The sequence below is a fragment of the Mustela nivalis genome (genome assembly GCF_964662115.1).
Source record: "Mustela nivalis genome assembly, chromosome: 13".
Classification (NCBI taxonomy): Eukaryota; Metazoa; Chordata; class Mammalia; order Carnivora; family Mustelidae; genus Mustela; species Mustela nivalis.
In genome coordinates, this window is record NC_139032.1 from 61,695,867 (window position 1) to 61,716,700 (window position 20,834).

The 20,834-nt window shown below is 51.2% G+C and overlaps 1 protein-coding gene across 1 annotated transcript in view; it reads right to left on the reverse strand.

The window, feature by feature from the left end:
- The window catches only part of GABBR2 (gamma-aminobutyric acid type B receptor subunit 2), a 337,637-nt gene that overhangs the window by 52,100 nt on the left and 264,703 nt on the right, over positions 1 to 20,834 (reverse strand). The window contains exons 12-13 of the mRNA XM_082696761.1: positions 7,498 to 7,605; positions 243 to 365 (exon numbers count right to left, since the gene is read on the reverse strand). Coding sequence (XP_082552887.1) covers positions 243 to 365; positions 7,498 to 7,605 — 231 coding nt within the window. The remainder of the gene's footprint in view (positions 1 to 242; positions 366 to 7,497; positions 7,606 to 20,834) is intronic.

Consider the following 20,834-nt stretch of genomic DNA (forward strand, 5'->3'; position numbering starts at 1 on the left):
TCTATCTGGCCTGTCTGGAATGTGTGTCAAATGGAAGGAAATCAGACTAAATGAGGAGTTTCTGATGGTTTCTGATGGGGAATGTGGGTCCACGTGGTGCTGTGAAGACTCCCCTGGAACGACCTTGATTTCTTCTTAAGCAGCGCACCTGGGCCGGTCGGGGCGATGTGCTGCCTGTCCCTCCCAGGGTGTCTGGGAGCAGCATCCCCGCAGGCGCCCCTCCTGCCACCATGGGCACTTACCTCCATGCTGTACCTCTCCACCGTCCTCCTCAGGGGGTCCACAGCCTGCCAGCAAATCAGGATACACAGGTCGATCAGCAGCATGCCCCCAACAATCACCAGCAGCTTCTGGTCCTTGATGATCTGCAGGGAGGGCAGGGCCAGAAGGCAGCAGATGTGAGAGAGGTTCCCCACCAGCTGAGGGGCGGGCTCAGGGGTTTTAGAACCCCCCGAGACTCTCTATCACCTGCAGGATAAATCCAGCCAGACTCCTTTGCTTGGCATTCAAGGCCCTGCATGAGCTGGGCTCGACCACGCCCAAGACACATTTATTTAGGTTTGAGGACTCCTAGTTTCTGGATCTGCTGTGACTGTCAGCGCCCCACCCCCAACTCCTACCCCCAGACCTTCTAGGTGCTGGTTCTCTTTGAGACATTCTCTTCTATCTGTTTGGCAAACTCCTAATGATCCTTGAAGGCCCAGATCTATGGTTACTTCCTCCACGAAGTCCCCTCTAACTCCCACAGCAGAATTAAGTACTCCTATAGCATGTTGATCACATACTTAGCCAGAGAAGTCACAGTTACTGCTATTAGGAGAACACAGAGAAGAATAGCTAATGTTTAGTGAGTACGTACTCTGTGCCTGCCTCTAGGCTGATGAATGGGTTACACATATTATCTCTAATAAAGGCAGATGCTACTATTATTCCCACTTAAAAAAAGAGATTTGTTTATTTTAGACACACACACACACACACACAGAGAATACGAGTGAAGAGGGCAGGAGGAGAAAGAAGATCTCAACTAGACTCCACACTGAGTGTGGGAGCCCGACACGGGGCTTGAACTCATGACCCCGAGATCATGACGTGAGCCAGAACCAAGAGTCAAATGCTCAACTGACTGAGCCACCCAGGCACCCCTAATAATTCCCATTTTATGGATGAAGACACCGAGGTTTGTGAGGGACTAAGGAACTTGCTCAGCATCATACAGCTCAGAAGATGGGAAGTCCAGATTTGAACCAAGCTCTGCCTTTCTCCAAAGTCCACACCCTCAGACACTCGAGGGCCAACCAGATGCTGTAGTGACCAGATGCTGTATTTTCTTATTCCATCCTCTTCAGGAAACTGGGGACCCCCTGACAGAAGGGAAGTCGATTTTACTTTTTTGTGCATCCGCAGTAGGGCCTGGCAAGCAGTAGGCACTTAAAAGTTTGACAGATTTGGGGCGCCTGGGTGGCTCACTGGATTAAGCCTCTGCCTTTGCTCAGGTCATGATCTCAGGGTTCTGGGATAGAGCCCCACATCAGGCTCTTTGTTCGGCTCTCTCTGCCTGCCTCTCTGCCTACTTGGGCTCTCTCTCTCTCTGTCAAATAAATAAATAAATATCTTTAAAAAAAAAGTTTGATGGATCTAATTGAGGTAGGAAAATTTTTAAAAAACAATCTAATTCTCATCCCTTTTTGCCACCGGGGATGTCTTAATTACACGGTGGAACTCCCACCCCACTGTAGGTCTGTTTTGATGGGGACTGGCCCAGGGACAAATGTTACCAGCTCTGAAGATAACCTGTATTTCATTCATTGCACGGTTATGTGCCCCCTCCCCCAACAGCTAATGTAATGAAGTTGTTCTGGAAGACCCTTTAGAAAAACAAACCAAACTGAGGCAGAAGCTTAAGAAATATCACCAGGTCTGGCTTTTAATGATGAGAGCCATTTTAAAAAGAGAAACAAACTCAAGAGGCCTCTGCATTGCTGAATTGTAAAAGAACAGGGAAGTGTCGCTGAGTTCCTGCCAAAGAGATCAAATCCACCAAAACTGCTTTATGTGGGGGCTGGGCACTGGCAAAGCTGCCTCTTTGAGATTTTCCAGAAGAACCCAGGGAACCACCGAGGCTCTGCAGAAATCCTGTTTAACCCTTGCTCTCTGGGGAATTAGGCAAACCCCTGCTAGCCTTGAGAAAGCAGGGCAAAAGAAAGACATGCCCGAGGAGCTTAGAACACAGAGGACATGCTGCAAGTCACCTCCTTTCTTAATGCTCACCCAGGGCTGCTTGAGCCCCAGGCACATGCCCACGCTGTGCCTGACCCTGGAAGGTCCTTCTCCCGACCTCCTGCTGGCACCCCCCTAATCTGACTTCAACACTGAGCCGGAGCAGCTGCTCCGCTAGGATTTCAGGCGTACCCTGCCCAGGGCACGGGCTGCAGCCATGTTCTGGTCAGAGTAGAGGCAGGGACCAACTAGTCTCCCTCCTGTGCCCCGGCGCCTAGGGCAGAGGCTGGCTCTCAGACCTTCCCAGGGAATTTTTGCGGGAATGAGTGAATGAGCCTCAGGAAGAAGCCAGGAGGAAGTGGCATCATTAAGCACAGGAGTGATGGGGAGCCCTCTGCCGCATGGAAGGGTAGAGCCGAGGCGGGGAGCCTCCGATAGGAGGCCAGGTAGGAGCTGGGAGGAGGCTTGATTCAGAGCAGTGACTATTGTGATGGTCAGGAAGATTCCGGGGCTGTAAATATCAGGCAGGTGGAGTTGCTGGCTTCAGCCTCTGAGTCCTCTCTCCCTCACCAAACCTCCCCCATCAGCAAGGGCCAGCACCTTCAGATACCCTGACACAAAAGTTCTATGACTTTTCACAGCCTGCCTTCCATGAGGCAGTGACCTTGAACGTGCTCAACACTGATTATGTCGGTGCACACTGATGTCATTACCCTGAGCTCTCTCTTTGAAACTAGGAGGTTACCAGTGCTCAATTCTCAGTGGGAGCAAAGGCATACACTAATAATGATTAAGCTCAGGTTCTAGAATAAGATTTGACTGTGAATCTTACTAGTGAGCTCTGTGGCCATGGGTAAGTTTCCTAACTCCTCTGAGCCAGTTTCCTCATCTACAAAATGCTCGCAATAACCACATAAACTGTCTTAGATTACCAAAGTCTGGCTTATTACAACTGGTCAATGGTTGTCAGCTATTATTATTAAATGTCATTTTCCACTGTTTTCTAGAGCAGGGGTCAGCAAATTATGGATTTGGCCCACTGCTTGTTTTTGTAAATAAAGTTTTATTGGAACACAGCCATACACATTCATTGACGTATTTGTCTATGACTGCTTTCATTCTCCAACTGCAGAGTTTAGTGGTTGCAACAGCAACTCTATGACCTGCAAAGTCCATATTTGGCTGTTTTTTTTACAGAAAAAGTTGTCTGATTCCTGGTTTATTTATTTCTTCAAGAGACTTTAGATATTTTGACTGATTCAGACTGGTCTTCTGCTAGGACTGACTCACTGCCTGGTTTCAGGGATGCTATTCCAGGGGAGTACAAAGTAAATTGTGCCCCTAGAATTGTGCAGTGTGTATCACTCAGACGACTGGTGCTCTCTGGTGAAGTTGCCAAAAGCTCTCTCTTGGCATTTTATTGAAGTTGAGCCCCCATGAAGGTCTGAGATGATGTCCCCATGGTTCTCTCTGCAAAAGTATCACATCATATGGGAACCTGACTTTTTGTTTTAATTTAAAAAATTTTAAAGTAATCTCTACAACCAATATGGGGTTCAAATTCACTACCCTGAGATCAAGAGTCTCCTGCTCCACTGACTGAGCCAACCAGGCACCCCTGTAGTGAACTTGCTGTGTCCTCCAAAAAATCTGCAGAAAATAAAAAAAAAGATCTCATCTCTGCTTTTGTCTCAAGGCCTCAATTTGGTCCTATTAAGAGGCAGAATGAAGACTGTAGTAAGTCTTCCAATTCAAGATTTTATAATTGAGCTTTAGAAAAAAAACCAGTAACATGCCATAAAAACACCAGATTTAGAAGCATGAAGTCACCGTATGTCAGTATGTCCTTTAATAGGCTTCTTTTCCTTTAATGTCTTTAAAATGTGGCCATATGGGGTAAAGCTTGTATATGAGTGTTTGGGAGGGCATGCCATTGTGGGTGGGGGGAGGAGGAGGCACAATCAAGGGAAGGACAAGGAGGATAAAAAGACTGTGAAAACAGTGTATACTGCATTCACCAACTTATGTAAATCTAGTAAACATGTCAGTAAAAAAATGAAAGGACCCATCTTAAAAAAAAAAAAAGCCTAAACTTAAAAAAATAATAATGAAACAAGACAACAACAATAAAAACTAACCTTGGTTCTATAAAGGGTTGGAATCATGGAGAGTTCAATCCCAGTTTTGACCTGCAGTTGCTGCAGCCCTTTTAAGACAATCTGGTTCCTGGACTTGAGCTTTTGCTCCATATAAGGTATAAATTTCTCTTCTACACCTTTAATCTCCTCTTATTTGTTGATAAGGGATGCTTGGCGGCAGCACTGCAAACCTGTTCTGGAATAACTAGAAAGCGAACAAAAAGTTTCTCCCCCTGGAATGGTGTGTTCATCTGGCCTTAGTCTTTTTTGTACCAGACAAAACTGGTGATCAGATCCTGTACTCCAAGCCCCTGGCAGTTTCTCAGACAAGCCCCTTTCCAGGGCACTTGGCCCACCATCAGCCTGAATTCCGTTGGCCCGGCCGCCCAGGGATGGAACCAGTCGCCTTGCTCTGGCCCCCCAGCAGGTGAGGCCACCCCTCAGCCCTGCCCCCCACAGAGCTCTCAGACAACTGAACTCCCCAAGTCTTCCCTGACATGTTTTGTCAATTGTTGCCAGACAATTGGAGTGTTCTTGCTCAGCGATCCATGAGTAATAGAAAATAAGGGCTGGTCTTCATTACAGATGACAATATGGATGAATCACATATTGATACAAAGGAATCAACACTGTGATTCTTCGAAGCCAGGATGGAGTTGTCATAAATGGCAGAGTAATTCTAACCACAGCCACCGTGCAGGAGGGGCCCCAGAAGTCACTTGGTCCCTTGGGGCCTTCTCAAACTTTGGCTTGCATCGGCATGGCTAGGGGAGCTGGGGAGAGAAGGCAGGACCCTGGGCTTCAATCCAGGAACCTGATTCTTGGAGTTGGGGTGGGGCTTGAGAATCTGTATTTCTCCTTTTCTCTTCTTCCTTCCTTCTTTCTTTTAATGATTTTATTTATTTATTTGACAGAGCGAGAGAGCGAGAGAGCGAGAGAGCGCGCAAGCACAAGCAGGAGGAGGGGCAGGAAGAGGGAGGAGGAGCTCCTGCTGAGCAGGGAGCCTGATTTGGGTCTCGATCTCAGGACCCTGAGATCATACCTGAGCCAAAGGCAGATGCTTAGCCAACTGAGTTGCCCAGACGCCCCTCTGCATTTCTTTTTAAGAGTAAGCTCCACGCCCAGCATGGAACCCAATGTGGGGCCCCAACTTATGTCTGTGAGATCAAGACCTGAGCTGAGATCAAGAGTAGGAGGCTCAACTGACTGAGCCAGCCATGCAGCCCAAGAATCTGCATTTCTAACAAGCTCCCAGGTGATGCCTATCGTGTTGCTGGACCAGCCCACACTCTGAGTAGCCTTGATCTAGACCCGAGGTCTTCCACTGTGGCTGTATATTAATATCACCTGGGAAAGTCATAAAACCTCCTGATGCTCAATTCTAGGCCCAGAGACGTGGTTTCAACTGGCTTGGGTTGGAAAACTTCTGGGCGTTTTCAAAAGCTCCCATTTGAATGAAATGTGCAGTCAGGATAGATGAAAGGGAGTTGTCACAAATGCTGAGGTTATGAAGGAGGGCCCTTCAGGTGAGCACAGGCAGTGTGGGTGGCAGAGACAGACTCTTTCCTTCCTCTAAAAGCAGCCTGCAGTTTCCCTAAGGTGGTCCAGGTAGGGGGCAGGGGACAGAACAAAGAGGACTGTCCTCCCTCACCCAGACAGCAGCTCCTAAAGCAGCTCTGGCAGGTGGAGGGCTGATGAGTGAGTGGTGCCACTGGGGGACCACACAGAACCACAGTCCAGGAGACAGTACCATTTCAATATGGCCCCATCTTACGGATAAGGAAACTGAGACCCTGACAGAGGATGACATCTGCTCAAAGACCCACAGCAGGTCCACTGCTCTGGGGGCAGAACAAGAGGGGCGGCTGCTGTAGTGGGATCAGCCTGCACCCCTCCAGTTTTTGTGGGCAAAGGGTGCACGCATGTCTCCAGTGCACCAGATGTGGGCCGGGGTAGATGGAGAGCTGTGTAGCCCTGTCCAAGACTTGCCAGAGGGGTGAAGTGAGCCCGGGGTCGGGGAACCAACATGTGGCCTCTCGGAAGAGTAATGCATCCATGACAAGGACACCGCAGGAGGGAACATCCTGGTCCTGGGGCTTTGAAAAATCCACCAAAGCCCCCTGGGAGAGTCTAAAGGGTCTGCTTAACCAGGCCTAGCAAGCACCATGCTAGCTCCTTCCAAGCTCCAACTCCAGAGGGTTCAGAGACCTTGGGAAGGAGATGACAGGGAAACCGCTCAGGCTGGCAAAGGAAAGAAGCGGCCCAGCACACCCCCTTTCCCAGGCCAGGTGGCGGGCATGGAAGGCCTGAGTCGGGGGAAGCTGTGCCTTTGAAGGCAGTTTTGAAATTCTGAATATTATGATGGACTCCACGTGTTAGCTGCTGACCGGAGGGCCTTCAAAGTCAGGAGACTTGCCTTTTTCTGTAGAAGTGAGGGAAGAACTGTTCCACCAGAAGAGTTAAAACAACAGCAGGGGGAGGGGAGAGAGTTTCTTTAGGACTACATCCTAAGAGCCAAGCCGAGTCAACATGCTAGTTGCACGTAACCATGTGGTTGGCGAATGTTCTCCACCCACAGGGAGGCCGAGCTCCTGTCCTCTAAGGGCCTCGGTGAAAATCCAAGCGTTACATTTGGTCTGTGTCCTGTTTCACAGGCTCCTCACTGCCCACAAGGTGAAGTTCAGATTCCCTACCGTGGCTAGTCTCGCACCCTGTCCCTGCAAACACCATGTCCTGGCTCTGGGAACATACACCCCCCTCCCCAGGGCGCCATGCATGCAGTTCCCTCTTCAGGCCTCTGGCTAGCTAACACCCCCACTCACCTTCTGGGTCTCAGCATCTGGGTCACTTCCTACAGGAAGACTTCCCTGAGTGCTTGTACCCCCGTTGCCCCTAGACATCCCCAGCCAGACCTTATTGCCATGTGTTGTAAATGCTTTGTTAGCTGTTTGATCTCCCTAGGAGGCTGAAGGTGGTGGGGATGGGCATTGTGTGTAGCTTGAATCCCCAGCCAATAGCCCAGTGCTAAGCACACCGTAGGCGCCTAATTATATTTGCTAAGTAAAGGCTAAGGAAACATCGCAAACATCTTGGAATGGCTAAGGAAACATCGCAAACATCTTGGAATGGGAGCGATTACCTTCTTCTTCATTTTCACATTTTTGAAGATGGCGTGGACCCTCCATGTCTTTGCAAACATTGCCCCAAAGGCGGTTGTGTAGCCCACGGTGAGAATCCAGGTCCTGACCTAGAGGTCGTGAGAAAACAGAGACGTTAATATCTCCTAGGTGGACCAACCTCACCATTTATGAGAACATCAGTAGGGGGTTCTAGGTGATGGGGACAAATGCTCTGTTTTACACAGTGTGGAGTTCTACAGTAATCAAGGGTCCTTCAATCACGTCTCAATCTGACAGACATTTAGTTCTGTCAGCCGCTCCCTAGACCCAGGGCACGGGGCATAGGTACCTGTGAACTTCCAAATCTGCCTCCTATGGGCCCACAACCCAGAGGGAACCAGTCCCAGACAGAGGCACAGAGGCTCTCAGGACCATGGAGGGATCACTAAGTGGCAACAGACCAGCCTTCTGGTTTCTCCTTCCTTAGAGCCTTCTATGTGATTCTAAGGGAGGAGACACACCTGAGGAGGTGAATATAATTGCCCACTTCCTGTCTCCTCACCCGAGTGAGTAGGTGAGCAGATGGCCCTGGGAACCTCTTCTATGGGACCTCCAGCTCCCAGGTTGTGGGTGCCGGGGAACAGGGGGGCACTGAGCCACAGGAGCTGAGACCAAGCAGGACCCCCAGCCTGCCACGGCCCATCTCCAGGGCTCAGCAAACCCATGACTCTGGCGGAGCTGGGCAGGACTCAGCCAGAGCTGGCCCCAGGGACACCTCGTCGGCAGCCACAGACAGGTCAGCTCCAAGCCATGGCAGAGGCTGTTCAGCTGGGGAGGAAGGCTGGAGGAGAAGTGCCATGAGCTTCCTGCTCCCACTAGGGGCCTGTCTCCTCAGGCCTTTGGAGAGAAGCAAATGTTGCCTGGGTCCTACCATCTAGCCCCATCTGTCATGGTCGCTGTGTGGTTCCCGCTGTACTGTACAACCCCAGAGTCTGGATACACAGCACCAGGCCAGCCTGGCCCCTAAGCCCATCCTTGGACCTAAGGTTTCTGCTCAGGACTAAGGCCCTATCTGGCTTTCACCACGATTAAATGTCTCCTGATCACCAGCCCTGGGCTGGTGACTGTCAGGCTGGACCCCTGTGGGCTGGGATGGCTGCCACCATCTGTTAGGTCATGGGGGCATCCTGGATGCGGATTCCCTACCTGCACTGCCATCAGGGCCAGCCCCCACCCTCTCCAGATTCTGTCCTCACCTGCTGACCTGGACACTCTCCCAAACTGAGGAGACTCGCCCAGCTCCAGGCTGAGTGGCGCTGAGTCCTAGGGCCTCCCGCTCACTGGGGTGAGAAAACCATGTGGCTGTGAACTTCTGTTCTGGGCTTTGGTCTTTGCTCTGCTCTCCCTCAGCTCTGCGGCGCTAAGTTCACTTGGAAAAATCCCCACCTGTCCCAGCTGAACCCAGCCAGAAGGTGAATGGTATAGGAAAAAGAGGGAGATACCCACACAGGTGGGGCCCTTCGTGTCCAGAGGAATCGGACACAGCAGGCCCTTCCAGCCCAGGGTGCCTCAGCCTGTGTAGGAAGTTTCCAGAAATGCTCCCAGCTGAATTCTTGCGTGGAGAACCTTCACTCTGCCCTTCTAGCAACTTAGTTCTCTAGCCTCCGGTTTGCAGAGGCAGAACATGTCCCCTTTCCATTTGATCTGTGGAAGCGGGATCTGGCTGAGAAGGTGGCGAGGCTGGGCCCCTGAGGAAGGACAACAGCATCATCAGTTCCGAGCGACTGCTCAGAAACCGGGACGTGCCAGGTCTGAATGCAGACAGCGGGACAGGTGGACGTCACCTTTTCCTTCCGTTCTTTCTTTCTTTCTTTTTTTTTTTTTTTTTTAAGATTTCAAAAGTGAGGCTAAATTACACAGGCAAGAATGAATCACAGTATTTTGGAGAAGGCATCAGAGGGCCCCATTATTACCCACATTATAATCTAATAACGCGAGGCAAGTGAACAGAACAGGCGCGGGAGGAATAATAATGCCCAGTTATTGGGAATTTAGACCTGAGCTTAATCAGTGACCAGATCACAAATCCCTAGTCCATCAGAGTTGCATAGGACCTTACAGATCGCTCATTCATTCATTCATTCATTCACTCATTCATCTGTTTGCTCGATAAGTGTTATTAGGCGCGAGATTAAGTTTACAAAGATAAAAACAACAAATAAAACAACAACAAAACAGACTTTTTTGTAGCCACCAGTTGAGTGAGAAAAGCACTTAGCAGATGAAGAAGCTCAGAGACTCAGCGCATTTAAGACATTTCTCTGAACCATGGCACATAGCCACAGAGCTGCCTGGAACCCGACACCTTGTGCACCTCCCCAGAGCTCCCTGCCCCTGCTGCCTCCTCAGATAAAGGTTCCTACTTCGAAGCTGGTTCATCCGCACCATGAGGTCAGCTGTCAAAGGGACAGGACACACGATGGCGAGGTAGGAGGGGCAGCTGATAGCCCGAGAACTCTCTCCTGGGCCATCTCTGCACAGTCTTAGTGCTAACAGGTTGGCAGGACTGGTAAGACAATGGCCTCCAAGTGTTTTGACCATATTCTCCTATCAGAAAAATAACTTGAAACAGGAACATAAGGCCAACGTGGATATTTGAAGAAGGAGGGTGGGGATGAAATCATCTCATTTGATTTTTATGTGGCCGACAGAGCTCTCTGATCTTGGGTAGAAGTGTCATTCCTTAGTGTTCTTGGAGTTGACTTGTTTTCTTTGAAGTAATCATTTTTGGGCCACTTGCCTGTTTCTGTAAGGCTAAGTTCATTAAGACTCAGTACTATAGGGGCACCTGGGTGGCTCAGTGGGATAAGCCTCTGCCTTCAGCTCAGGTCATGATCTCAGAGTCCTGGGATCGAGCCCAGCATCAGGCTCTCTGCTCAGCAGGGAGCCTGCTTCCTTCTCTCTCTCTCTGCCTGCCTCTCTGCCTACTTGTGATCTCTGTCTGTCAAATAAATAAAATCTTAAAAAAAAAAAAGACTCAATACTATAAATTAGGTACACCTCAATAATACAAATCTAACCTGGAATCTGGAAATAGTGACATGTTGCCATAAGTGGAAAGCGGAGAATGGCTGAGGGGGGCTGGGTGGGAAAGGGTTAACGGACCAGGATCCCGACCCTGTCCATAGAAGGGCCTGCTGGACAGACTGACCCTCGGCCGGTGTCTGGGAACTTGGGTTTGGGGACAGTTCCTGCTGTTCCCTCAGTGATAAGAGTGACTCTAGGCCTGAGCTGTTTGGGCCAACACCGTGGTTTACGTTGCACGCCTGCTTTCCTTCCGCGACCCTGGAATTTGGGTACATAATGAGCAAGGAGGCCCTGATGACCTGCCCCCAACAAAAATCCTGGACTCAAGAGTATGCAGTGAGCCTCCCTAGCGGATGGCGTTTCATACACCTTGTCACCACTCACTACTGGGGGATCCAGGGTGTCCCGTGGGATCCGCCGGCAGCGGTGCGTGGCCGGCAGCGGTGCGTGGCCGGCAGCGGTGCGTGGAAGCTCGAGCCTGGGTTCCTGCGGACTCTGCCTCCAGGGCCTTTACCCTCTGCAGATTCTGCTCTACGTGTTTTTCTCTGTAATGAATCACTGCTGTGAGTACGAGCATGGGCTGAGACCTCCTAACGAATCGCTGAGCTGGGGGTTGTCTTGGGGACCCTTGGCACAATGCCCCCTTGCCATCCCGTGCCATGGATTGACCAACCACGTGGCTGTCTGGAGAGTTCCTGCATCTGTCACTGGGCATTGCACCAGGGCTCCAGGGCCAGGCCAAGTACTACACCTGAGTAAAGCTGAATTTCTTTCTATTTTTTCTACATAAAAACCAAAAATAAATACGCGGATTCTTCCGCAAGATGATCCCAGTGGGTCACCTTGCCCACGGTGGTGTTCACATGCCATTTAAAGACAGCCCCGTGGACCAGGATGAAACAACACTGGAGGAAAGATGCCGAAAGCAGCACAACGGGACCCCCACCGGCAGAGCTGCCCGCCACCGGCTGGCTCGGCCCAGTGAGCGAGCGAGGCCTCTGCCAAAGGGATGCTACTCTCTTCCCACTCCTCCACTATCTCTTTAAGCTGGAAATGAACCCTCTTTGCCTCTAAGGGCTCTCCCTGGATTATTATCCCCACTCTCAGGCGTCAACCACTTTCTCTTTGTTGACAAGTCCCTTACATCTTTCCCAGCTTCTGTCTCTTTCCTGAGCTCCAAACCTGCATATGCCACTGTCACCAGAGACCTAGGGGACACCTAGCTGTGCCATGAGACTTCATACTCCACAGCCAAAGCTGAGCCCACGGGCTCTTCCTCTGAACTGCTCCATTTCCTCCAGACTCAGGGAGTGGTGCCATTATCCACGGCATCCACTGTCACCCCAGTTAGGGACTGGGCGGTCCCCCTGGGGAATCCTCCCCACCATCACTCTCCTTTTGAACCCCCAAGTCCGGCTTCTGCCGCAATTTCTGCCCAGGACCACGCTTTGCCCTTCCTTATGTCTGGGAGGCGAGGCCCCACGCCTGCACCTCCTGGGCTTTCTTGCCCTCCGGCTTTTGGCAGGACTTGGAAGCTTCCAGCAGGAGACTGGAGGGTGCCAGGAGAGAGGAGATGGAGCGTGTGCTTCTTGCTGCCCGTTGCTTCAGAGCTGTATGTCTGGCTGGGTCTGTTCACATGGCTCAGGCTCTCTCTGGGTTCCGGAAAACACTCCTCTCTAGCCCTTCCTGCCTACGAGTAAAAGGGCTTCCTGTGGTTGCTAGTCCCCAGGTGTCTTGACCCCCGTTGTCTGCTTCCTTAACCTTCTTGTACCCCAGGAGCTACTCCCTTCACTAGAGCCTCTCTGTGTGACCCATGGTGGCAAGCTCTGTGTCCTGCCAGGCTATGCCTGATGACCACTTTACTCCGTGTCTCCTGCTGGTTCATCCCCTCCTCTGTGTATTCCTGCTGCCATCCAGGTCAGACATGATGGGCAGAGGCTCTGGAGTCAGACAGACAAGGCTTTGAGTCCTGGCTTTGTCCCTTACTATCGACCCAAACCCGGGCAGGTCATGTAACTCTTTGAGCCTTCATTTCCTCATCTGTGAAATGGGAACAGTGATGCATCTTTCTTCATAGAATGGCTGCAAGGATTAGTTGCAAGAAGGTGTGTGAGGGGCTGAGGTTCTTAATCAATGTCTGATTCTTGTTCCTGTGTTCCTTACCACCACTCGCTGGACCTGGGGAACCCCAGTTGCTCCTCTTACCTCGATCCTCACCTCCTGCTCATCCATCCAACCCCACCCCTGGCCACCTGGGGCTGTGCTCTAACGCAAACATAAGCAAGTCTCCTGGGTTTAAACCCTTCATTGGCCCCACTGAACAATCAGGTTAGACTCGGATTCTTGGCAGGTGAAGCCCCTTTCCCGCCACCCCCATGGGGCGTTTCACACCCAAGTGACCCCACCCATGCCGCTGAATGCCCCCCATCCCTACTGCTCTGGCTCGTGCTCTGGGCCTGCCACCAGCTGTTCCCTCTACTCTGAATGCTGTTCCTCTCTCTGATCTCCTTCACAAATTCTCATTCTTAGTTGTCCTCTGAAATCCAAACTCATGAGCCCCCTCCTCTGAGAAGCCCTCCCAGACCTCAAAGGGAGATCAAGGCCGCCTACTCCTTGAGACTTGTACCCTCGTGCACATTTCTGCTATGCTGGCCAGCCTGAGATGACGTCTATCTGATGACCTGGCCACCTCTCCCACCAGATGGTGCTGCGGGGAGGGAGGGCCTACAGTGCTTGCCTTTCAGTCTCTGGGGCCAGCCCTTTGTAGGGAGGGAGATGACCCACCTTAGGAGGTAATGAGCTCTTTATCACCAGAAATGTACCTGAGCCAAGCACAGGAAAGGAAGACCACAGAGGGAACTGGAGCATTTGATGTCAAAAAAGGTTGAGTTCATGGCATCTGTGGTCTCTTCTACACAAACAAAGTATGCTGTTGGGTAGTGAGATCCCCATCACTCCACATATTCAAACAGAGTTTCCCTGTAGGGGCAACTCCTGCACCGAGCCATTTCCTATACTTCCTTGGTGATGCCGTGGGTAACTCCCTTCTTTGTGTCTCTATGAGGCCGAAGAAACCAGAAGGTTCTGAGAGGCTCTAGGGTTCTGTTTCCACTATGTCACCCCTAATACAAGTCTCTTCTGATTCATCAATACAAGACAAACAGCTACTTCGCTTTTTCTCCCAAAGTCTTAAACGATTTACTCTTCTGACGGTAAGGTCTTTCTTTCCTCCCCTCAGGGGCCACCCCCTCTGCACACTGCCTTGAACACAGACATCCGTGAGGCGGGGAGAACTTGAGGCAGGCGATGCCCATATCAGTCTCAGCTATGAAAACGGCAACAACAATTAGACACTTCTCTAAATGGAAAGGAAAATCTACGCCCAGAACAATTCTGCTCAGCTGCTTATTCAGCTGATTTCGGGAAGGTCTGCCTGGCAGAGGGACGAGATTTCATTGCTCTCTGGGGACCGGTGGGCAAATGGACATGTAGGTTCTGAGAGACAACTGGGACTCTTGCTCTGGGCCTCCTGTCATAGCAGAGGCCTCTGGGCCCCAGGCTGGGAAGGCAGATGGCGGGGAAGCTCTTGGGGGGGGGGGGGTTGGACATTGGGGAGCAAGATGATTTTCTATAGTCCAGAGAGGTTCTAAAAATTTTGTGTTTCACTCTGACCATTCATGCCAGGCGATCAATAGTGAAAAAGTAGGGAAAGAAGTCTCAGACTGTCCAAAAGCAAGACCTGTACATCTGTACATCTGTACATCTTCCTGGGGCAAGGGGTGAGATGTGGCCTGGGTCCTGAGGCAATAAGCATTTGAAGAACATGTTCTATAAACTGCCCTAGAAGACCCTCACTCCTTCCCCAGACCTCCTCCGTCAAGGCATTCAATATCCCTAATGGGAGTTATTTGTTTACCTGCATCTTCCCATCTACACTGCCAGCTTCCTGGGGGCAGAGGTCTGTGCAGTCCAGCCAGGTGCCCGCAGGGCCGTGCTATATCCTAAGTGCCTGGGTGGTGCCACAGCCTCTCCAAGACTCTAGATGGCTCCAGCAGGCCCTGGCAGCTCAGCTCCAGTGTCTATGGCTGCCTCCCTCCTCTGGTCTGAACCTGCCAGGGGAGGCTACCCTCAGACACTGTGGGCATCCCGTGACCCAGCCTTCCAGCCACCTTCTGAAATCACAAAGCATTCTACCATGGCCAGATGCAAAAGCACAGGATCGCAGGCCGAGACAGCCCCTCAACCACATTATCTTATCAGGTTATCTCTCAACTGCCTCCAGAAGAAATCCCCAAGCAAGAAACATCAGAGACATTTATGGCCTTTTAACTCAAAGCCATCACTCATTCTTCCTAGACTTGAACTTCCTGGGAGGCCAGGTGGGTGATCCCAGGTTGCCTTTGCCTTTTGAGTCAGAGTCAGAAAATCCTCGAATTCCGGGAGGGCTAGAAGAGGGCGTCCTGCCCCTCAGTCCCGGGCCTGTTTCCTCACTGCCCCATCCTTCCCAACCACTGCCCATCCTGAGATCATTCATAAACCTCTTGTGGGCAGCGTGGATGGCTGGGAGCACACTTCGGGGCTGGGAGCTCACTTCGGGACCCAGAGTTCAACCTTGCCTCCTGTGATGGGGCTGCTCTGCTTCCAGACGTTCCGGGGGAGGGGTGGTGGTGGCAGGAGCCCCTTTCCCCCGCTACTTGATCCTCAAAGGACAAGGTCTCTGATGCTTCCATTTCTCTTCCGTAACCAGTCTCCAAGGGACAAACACAGAAATAAAGCAGGGTTCTGACCTTGACCTTTGTACTCTACTTGTGGTCTGGGGGTTTGTTCGAGAGGCAACAACCGGAGCTCCTGAGTCAGAATCCACATTCACTGTGCTCCCGCCCTCCCAAAGGTGATTCACGTGCACATGGCGGGGCACGATGGGTGCAGGTAGAAGACAGGGTGGTGGTTATCCTTTAGGGGGGTGTGGATGGCAACGGAGGAGGACAGGTAGCATTTCTGGGATGCTAGCAATGGTTTGTTTCCTGATCAGGATGCTGGATTCACAGCTGAGTTCGGTTCGGGAAAATTCACTGAGCTTAACACTTCTCATATGTGTGTGAATGAGGAAGTGTGTATACTTTAATAAAAAGTTAAAAAAAAAAAAAGGAATCAGGGTTGTTAGTGAGTAGAGGCAGCTGGGAGCTGTACAGCTAAGCCACGCTCCTCTGAGCTGCCGGGAGGGCTGCCAACGCCTGCGGACTTGCGTGGGAGTGCCCTGAGTCCCACCTGCCTTGCTCTTACCTTGCCTGCCTGCCCGCCCGAGGAACCCTTTCAGCATGGAGGGCGACTGAGGGACAGCAACTTGACTTTGACTTCGGGCCGAGTTTGTACCCACCTCAGTTCTAGTGGAGCAAGGCCACATAAGGCCAGAAGTTGCCACGAACGTACCTCCCTCCAATCAACCGGCATCAAGACCACTTTCCAGGCTCTTCTTCATCCCAAGTTCACAAGAGACACTTTATCAGCGTCTCTCTGAGCAGTGTCCACAGGGGAACACCAGAATCCAGACATAATCCCATCATTCATAATGATAACGGCTAACATTCACTGAATCTCATTGGGAGGCAGGCACTAAATGCTTTGTGTAGACGATGCTACTGAATCCTTATGTCCATTTTACAGAGGAGTAAACTAAAGGTCAGAGGCATTAAGTAACCTGAAGTCACACAGCAGAGAAATAGGGTACCTTGGGATTTGAACACGAAACAGTCTGACTGTAATTTTCTTATATGCTAGGTATTCTGAAGTGTTTGGGGGCACATCAAAAACGAATGAATAAATTTATGAAAACCAGTGAATTATGCACCTTGAAAGGGTGAATTTTATGGTATGTGAATGATATCTCAAGTTTTAAAAATATGAATGGACAAATTTGGGGGATAAATGTTGACCACGTCCCTAAGAATTTGGTGGACCTGTTTCTTTTGTACAAACCACGAACAACAAATATATATATATATATATATATATGTGTGTGTGTGTATACACACACACACACACACATGTGTGTGTATATATATATATATATATATATATATATTTCTTTTTAAAGAATATGTTATTTATTTATTTGACAGAGAGAGAGAGATCACAAGTAGGCAGAGGGGAAGGCAGAGAGAGAGGGGGGGAAGCAGGCTCCCCGCTGAGCAGAGAGCCCAAGGTGGGGCTCGATCCCAGGGCCCTGGGATCATGACCTGAGCCAAAGGCAAAGGCTTAACCCACCGAGCCACCCAGGCGCCCCTATATGTATATTTCTTAAAAAACAAAACGTCTCAGACACCTCTGTAGTCCAACAGGCCTAGTCCCAAGCTTCAGTCCTGCCGCCTAGCCACATGTGGCAGAGTTTTGGTTTTCTCTCATGTCACGTGGGGACGGTGAACCTTGCCTTGTCAGGATTGTGGGGATGAGAAGGGACATGTGCACGGGGCAGCAGGGTTAGCCTTGTGAATCGGAGCAGAAAACACTGAGTTTCAGGAGGGCACAGGCTTGGGGAGTCACCATGGGGCTGCTGACGGCCTCCACCCCCAGTGAGGCTCCGAGAGTCCCCGAAGCTGTTGGAACCTTGGTTGGGATCTGAGGCCCACCTGGGTCTCCCCCTCCCCACAGAGCCCCTTCTCACCACCCCCACGCTCATGCTGGGGGTACTCCCTAGGCTTCTACAAGGAACACAAGCGCCTTTTCTCTCCCCCACCAACCTTACTCCCTTCTCTGGGCTGCCAGGAGCTGGGATTCCTGAGCCAGGTCAGCGAGCCCGTTTTGAGCTGGCCCTCCCACACCCAGCCCCCTCTGGGCACGGGGGCTCGGGCCGGGCCCAGCACTGTCCTTGCAGGCAGCTCCCTGCCCACAGGGGCCACGTTGCTATGGTGATTCCACTACCCACACAGCGTCCAGGGAGACAGCACTGTATAACTGGAGCTGTTTGCAAGACTTGCTGACACCGGCTGGGAGGATTCCTGAAAGGGTCAGAGGGAGTGGGGGGATGGGAACTAAGCCGTGTGCGTGCACGCGCGTGTGCACTCTCACGCCTGCGAGTGAGTGCACGCACGGGTAGCCACCCCCGTCCAAGTTATGACGGCCCTCCCCAGCAGAGCTATAGCCCCTAGGGAGGCATAATCTCATGACGGTCATAGGTTTCTTCCCCACGTGGCAATCACGGTTTAACACTGTGTTTCATTTCCATATTGAAATGAAAAGTTGAGCATTGACAGAGCAGCAGGACAGACCGAACTGTGATTTCTATCGCTCCACACCAGAAGCCGGCTCCACGTTTTCTGCCTGGCCCTTTGTCCTATGAAAAGTGCCTCTGGAACACAGAGCAGGGAACCTCGCTAGTAACTGCAACCAGGAGAGAGCTGCCTACCCACTGTGCCCCGTGCTCCCGGCGCCTGACCGCCAGCCTCTCAGCACACACCACCGCTGTGCATGGGGCTTGTTAGGCTCGTTTCACAGATGGAAAAACCGAGCCTTGGAGAAGCTAAGTCACGGCTCACAGTCAGGGGCCAATACATGTAGGGGTGGGAGTCCCTGTGGAAGACCTGTGTCCGCTGAACCAACAGGCCCTTCTTCCTTCTCCTTCTCCCAGCAACGTGGCTGCTTACCAGTGGGCGGCTCGTTTGACCCAGAGAGACCAGGACCTGAAAAGCACCAGGTCAGCTAAAGGAGCCAAGCCCTCTTGGTTAGCAGGGGGAACACAACCCAAACTGCCCTCACTGGGGACTGGCATTTAGGCTCTAAATTCAGGTGCATTCCCATTCCCTTCCTGAGCGATATGGGGAATTATTAACCAGATGACCCCAGTCCTAGCCCACGTGCACATTTGTGCTGACCCAGTTCAGTCCAGAGGAGTCCATCCGTGCCTCTCCCCCACAGTCATGAATGTGGGTTCCCCTCGGCAGAGCCTGCGAAATAGCGCTGACTGCCAATAAATGAATCCTCAGGGACGGTGAGAACCGGGGCCTAACATCTCCCGAGCCCTCGTGTTCGGAGCTAATGCTGATTTGTAAAGTGCTTTATGATTTATTCATACCGCCTTGCCAGGCTCAGGCTTCCCAGGACAACCTTCCCCTCACACAAATGAGCACGACTCCCAGAACAGAATGTCAGGCTTCATTAAAGGAAAAAAACCCGGGTGTGGGGGATGTCCCCCCGCCTTTTTTTTTTTTTTTTTTGCTCCCTAGCTTACGTCACCCAGCGTTTGCAGGACTTGGGTCCACGTCGAGAAGTCACCTGTGCAGGAATGGCCTCTGGCCCCTGAGCAGGGTAAGAGATCAGCACCTTCTTCCTGGGAGGAAGAGACCCTCTGTGCGCTGAAACTCAGGCCAGTGGAGGCGCTGCAGCAGGCGACTGAAGCTGGGGAGAGAGGCGCCCCAGGAGCGGCCGGGGTGGGGCTCTGCTCCCTGATTCTTGGCTGGGAGATTGAGGGGGACCCCTCAGCTCTCAGGGGGTGCCACTGAGGCATCAGAGCTGTGTAAAGTACAATTCACCCCACTGGCCCCTGATACCATTTTCATTATTGGTTTAATCACGGTCTCCTCAAACTTGGGTGGGAGAGGTGTCCCCAGGCACAGAGGGAAGAAGGAAATCCCCGCTCTCCTCACTGAGCTTCTTCTGGGGGCGTCAGGAGCAGCCCCTTCCTGTGGCCTCACCCCTGCCCAGGAAAATTGCCCTTAAACACACCAGCATCCATGAAATTACAAGGGCACAAAAATCAAAATTCATGCTGAGCAGAAATGCAGGGGACTTGAATGTGAGGGACCTAAAGGTCCTAAGGGACCTTCACGGCATCCCTAAAATGAGCAAGCCTCCCACAACCCACGGTCGTCATCTTTGTGCCAATGGGTCACACACCTGCGAGGGAACTAAGCCACACCCACAGGGACTTTGGAACAGCGCCGTGTGCGTCTTCGACGCTCCCTGTCCTCTAGGGGATCGGGGCTCAACCACCCACTTCTCAAATGGAACCTTTCAGACAGAGAAACAGTCTGTGGTCATCTCACTTGCTAGGCAACTCACAATGACGTTACTGGTAACTCGAACAATTTCTCGATGCTGTGTGAGCGACAGTCCGATTGAATTATCTGCAGGACTCAGGTGGGGGCACTGTCACATACAGTATCAGATTCGGGGAGCTCCCATTCCTTCCACATGCTGTCTCAAGGCGCAGGGACCAGATGAGGAAGAAAGAGGTCCTCCCCTCTGTATGCTCCCTGGCTGCCAGTTTGCAACCTGTGAGTGTCCAGTAGTGGGCGACACTGAGACACTGAGACCAAGTATGCTCTAAAACAGACTATGCGGGGGGGAAAAAGGGCCCACAGAGCTCTCAACGCCTTACAAGGAAACACAGAACAACAAAAGAGTCGCTTTCGATTAATCTGGCCGACGCGGATCCTTTGGCCGTCCCTTCTAGCTCTGGTCCTCCAGGCTGGGACTCGGATGAATAATCACTTTGGGGACAATACAGAGACCCAAATGGCTAACCCAGTTTTGAGAGATCACAGTAGTCAAAGTCCAGAGATAAATCCCAACTGCTCATTCTCCTCTGAAATAGCGAGCCAACGATACATTCCACTGGGAGTGAGTTCCACACCATTGTAAACGGCTACTGCACGAACTCTTGTAGGAAAAACCACTGCCGCCACCGCCACCGAGGAGGCAGCGAATGTCTAGAACATGGTAATTAATTTTCAAAATAGGATTTCTAAAATATAGTTAATAAATTATACTGTTCTGGGCTTCCTTAAGTACATGTATTCTCAGTGGGGGAGGGGTGGATATAGTTCCCAAGGGGGCAAACATTGTTTTTTTAAATGGGAAAATATTACTCTTTCATGTATAAACTATAAGATTTACATACAGTATATAAACAAATGTACAGTATATCTTCGGTATTAAATTTGCATGAGGAGATAATTATTAAAGTCTAAAAAGGCTTCTTAGGGGGGCAATAAGGAAAAAGATGGGTTGAGAAGCACTGCTTAAATAGAAAAGAGTAGCTCTGATTTTTTCTATTTGACTCAAAGTCGCACGCACAGACACCTCTTACCCTATTCTGTAATAGTTCTTAAGGTACACAGGCAGATTTATTCCTCCTTAAGCGACCCTGACCCTGACCCCAGGTATGGATCCTTTTCTGGTTGGTAGTTTCCCACTCTCGCTTTTACAGGCTACCCGGCCATTTCTCTGGGGGCTGTCTTCTAGCAGTGGCCTCTTACATAAATCCATTATCTTA